Source organism: Vombatus ursinus, unplaced genomic scaffold, assembly GCF_900497805.2.
Source record: "Vombatus ursinus unplaced genomic scaffold, bare-nosed wombat genome assembly UNPS02004405.1, whole genome shotgun sequence".
Taxonomy (NCBI): Eukaryota; Metazoa; Chordata; class Mammalia; order Diprotodontia; family Vombatidae; genus Vombatus; species Vombatus ursinus.
The window spans coordinates 433,072-435,194 of record NW_020944183.1 but is presented as its reverse complement, the minus strand read 5'-3'; the positions used below and the strand labels follow the sequence as shown (position 1 = coordinate 435,194).

The following is a 2,123-nucleotide window of genomic DNA, read 5'->3' as shown; positions in this document are numbered from 1 at the left end:
AGACAACCTGAGGCTTAGAAAGGACAGGAAGTCCAGTATTGTGAGGCTTAAAGACACTGGTAGACAGTCCCCCTGGATCTTCGAAACATCGAACACCAGGCAAACACAGACAGATGGTAACCCTGGGTCACAGATAGACAGAAGCGCAGTTCATCTCTGCCTCTGCCAAACCATGGCGCCCCCGAGAGTCATGGGTGGGGTGGTCAGCTTCAGGGACCTTCTATCTATCTCATTGTCTCCCCCCATCCCAAATTCCCAGAGTCCAGAGGTTGCACTGCTTTTCCCCTGCTCTGTTCCTTTCCCGCTCTTCTTGCCCTGCCCCTCAGCCCCAGCCCCTGATCCGTCTTTTTCCTTTCTGCCTTCCTTTCCACAGAAATGGTCCCCCAACCGACGCAGTCGCCTCTCGAGTCGCCCCTTGAGCTCTTGATCCACGCCTCAGCCTCCACCGGCTCCAGCCCTGGCCCAGGCACCAGCCCCAGCACCGCCACGGATGCCTCACCTCCCCCACCGCCAGATGGCAGTTCCTGGCCCCCCAACGGCTCCTGGCCGATGGGCCGTGGCCGGGGTCTGGGAAGCGGCGAGGGGGTGAGCCCGTGGGACATCGCCCTGTGCGCAGCAGGCACAGTCATGGCCTGCGAGAACGCCCTGGTGCTGGCCGTGCTCTGTTGCACTCCCAGCCTTCGGGCTCCCACCTTTATGCTTATAGGTAGCCTCGCCCTGGCCGACCTGCTCTCTGGCGTAGGCCTGGTGGCCAACTTCGTTGTCAGATGCGTGATGGATCCGGTGAGCGATGCTGTAGCCCTGTGTCTGGCCGGTTTGCTGCTGTCCGCCTTTTCGGCCTCTGCTTGTAGTCTGCTGGCCATCACGGTGGATCGATACCTGTCCCTGTACAGCGCTCTCACCTACCAGGCCGAACGCACTCTGCCCTTCACCTGTGGTCTCCTGGCGGCTCTCTGGCTCACCTGTCTCGGCATCGGTGCTCTTCCCGCTATGGGATGGCATTGCCTGGACACCCCTGACAACTGCAGCGTTCTGAGCCCCCTGACCAAGGATCAGGCGGCCGGGCTGTCTGTCTCCTATCTGTTCCTCTTTTCCTTTATTCTGCATCTCTACCTGCAGATCTGCCGGGTCGCCTTCCGCCACGCGCAGCAGATCGCTGTCCAGCGCCACATTGTCAACAATGCTGGCTCTCCCATGCCGTCCGCCTTCTGCCTGGTGTCCAGCACTCGCAAGGGCGTGTCCACTCTCTCGCTGGTCCTGGCCACCTTCGCCTTCTGCTGGGTGCCCTTGGCCGTCTACGCGATGGTGGCTGACCCTACCTATCCTCAGGTCTACACCTACTTCCTGGCGCTGCCAGCCGCCTGCCACTCGGCCATTAACCCGGTGGTCTACGGCTTTCGCAACCCAGAGATTCAGAGGTCTCTGTCGGTTGCCTACACCACCTATTTGCGCTCCCTCTTCTCCCGACCTCGGGGTTCCACCAGCAACGTCTGAGGCTCTGAGAGAGGGAGTGGGGCGAGGGTCCGGGAGGAGAGGTTGAGGAGTGTCGAGGGGGGTCTGAGGAATGAGTGGGGTGGACGAGCCCGGGGCTTCTCGGCTGAGAGGTCCTGGGCCAGAGGAGGGGCAGGGAACATCGAAGGGGGAGGCTCCATGTGAGCACAGAACAAAATGGGGAAAGGTGGAGTGGGAAATCCCTTCCGGGGTAGAGTTGCCCCCTCGTGATGGAATCAGCCTCTGGCCTTTCGCCCCCTGACCTTGCTGCCTCCCTCCCGGGCTGCAAGGCTCCCCCCCCCCCCCCCCCCCATTCAGCTCCATGCTCTTATCCGCTCCAACTCGGAAGCGGTTTCACGCTGGCTGCTCTGTGCGCATTTGTGCGTGTTTGTACGTGTTTGTGCCTATGTGCTGGTGGAAGCAGAAGCACTATCCCAAAATTCTTCAACTCTAGGAGGGGGCTTGGGGAGGTGTCCCCTCAGCCTTCCGAGGAACCCTAGGCTTGGAAGAGGGAAAGAACAGGATCTCCTGGGGGAAGATGAGGGTTGGGTTCCTCAACTGGAAATGGGGGAGACGTCTCCCTTGTCGTGCCCTGCTTTCTCCCTCCCCCCCTAGACCCTATTCCCTACTTC

At 61.0% G+C, this 2,123-nt stretch overlaps 1 protein-coding gene across 1 annotated transcript; it reads left to right on the top strand.

Moving 5' to 3' along the window:
* Positions 1-375: 375 nt before the first annotated feature.
* Positions 376-1,494, top strand: LOC114023212 (G-protein coupled receptor 12-like). The gene has a single exon (XM_027835754.1). The coding sequence runs from the start codon at positions 376-378 to the stop codon at positions 1,492-1,494; it is 1,119 nt and encodes a 372-aa protein (XP_027691555.1).
* Positions 1,495-2,123: the final 629 nt, after the last annotated feature.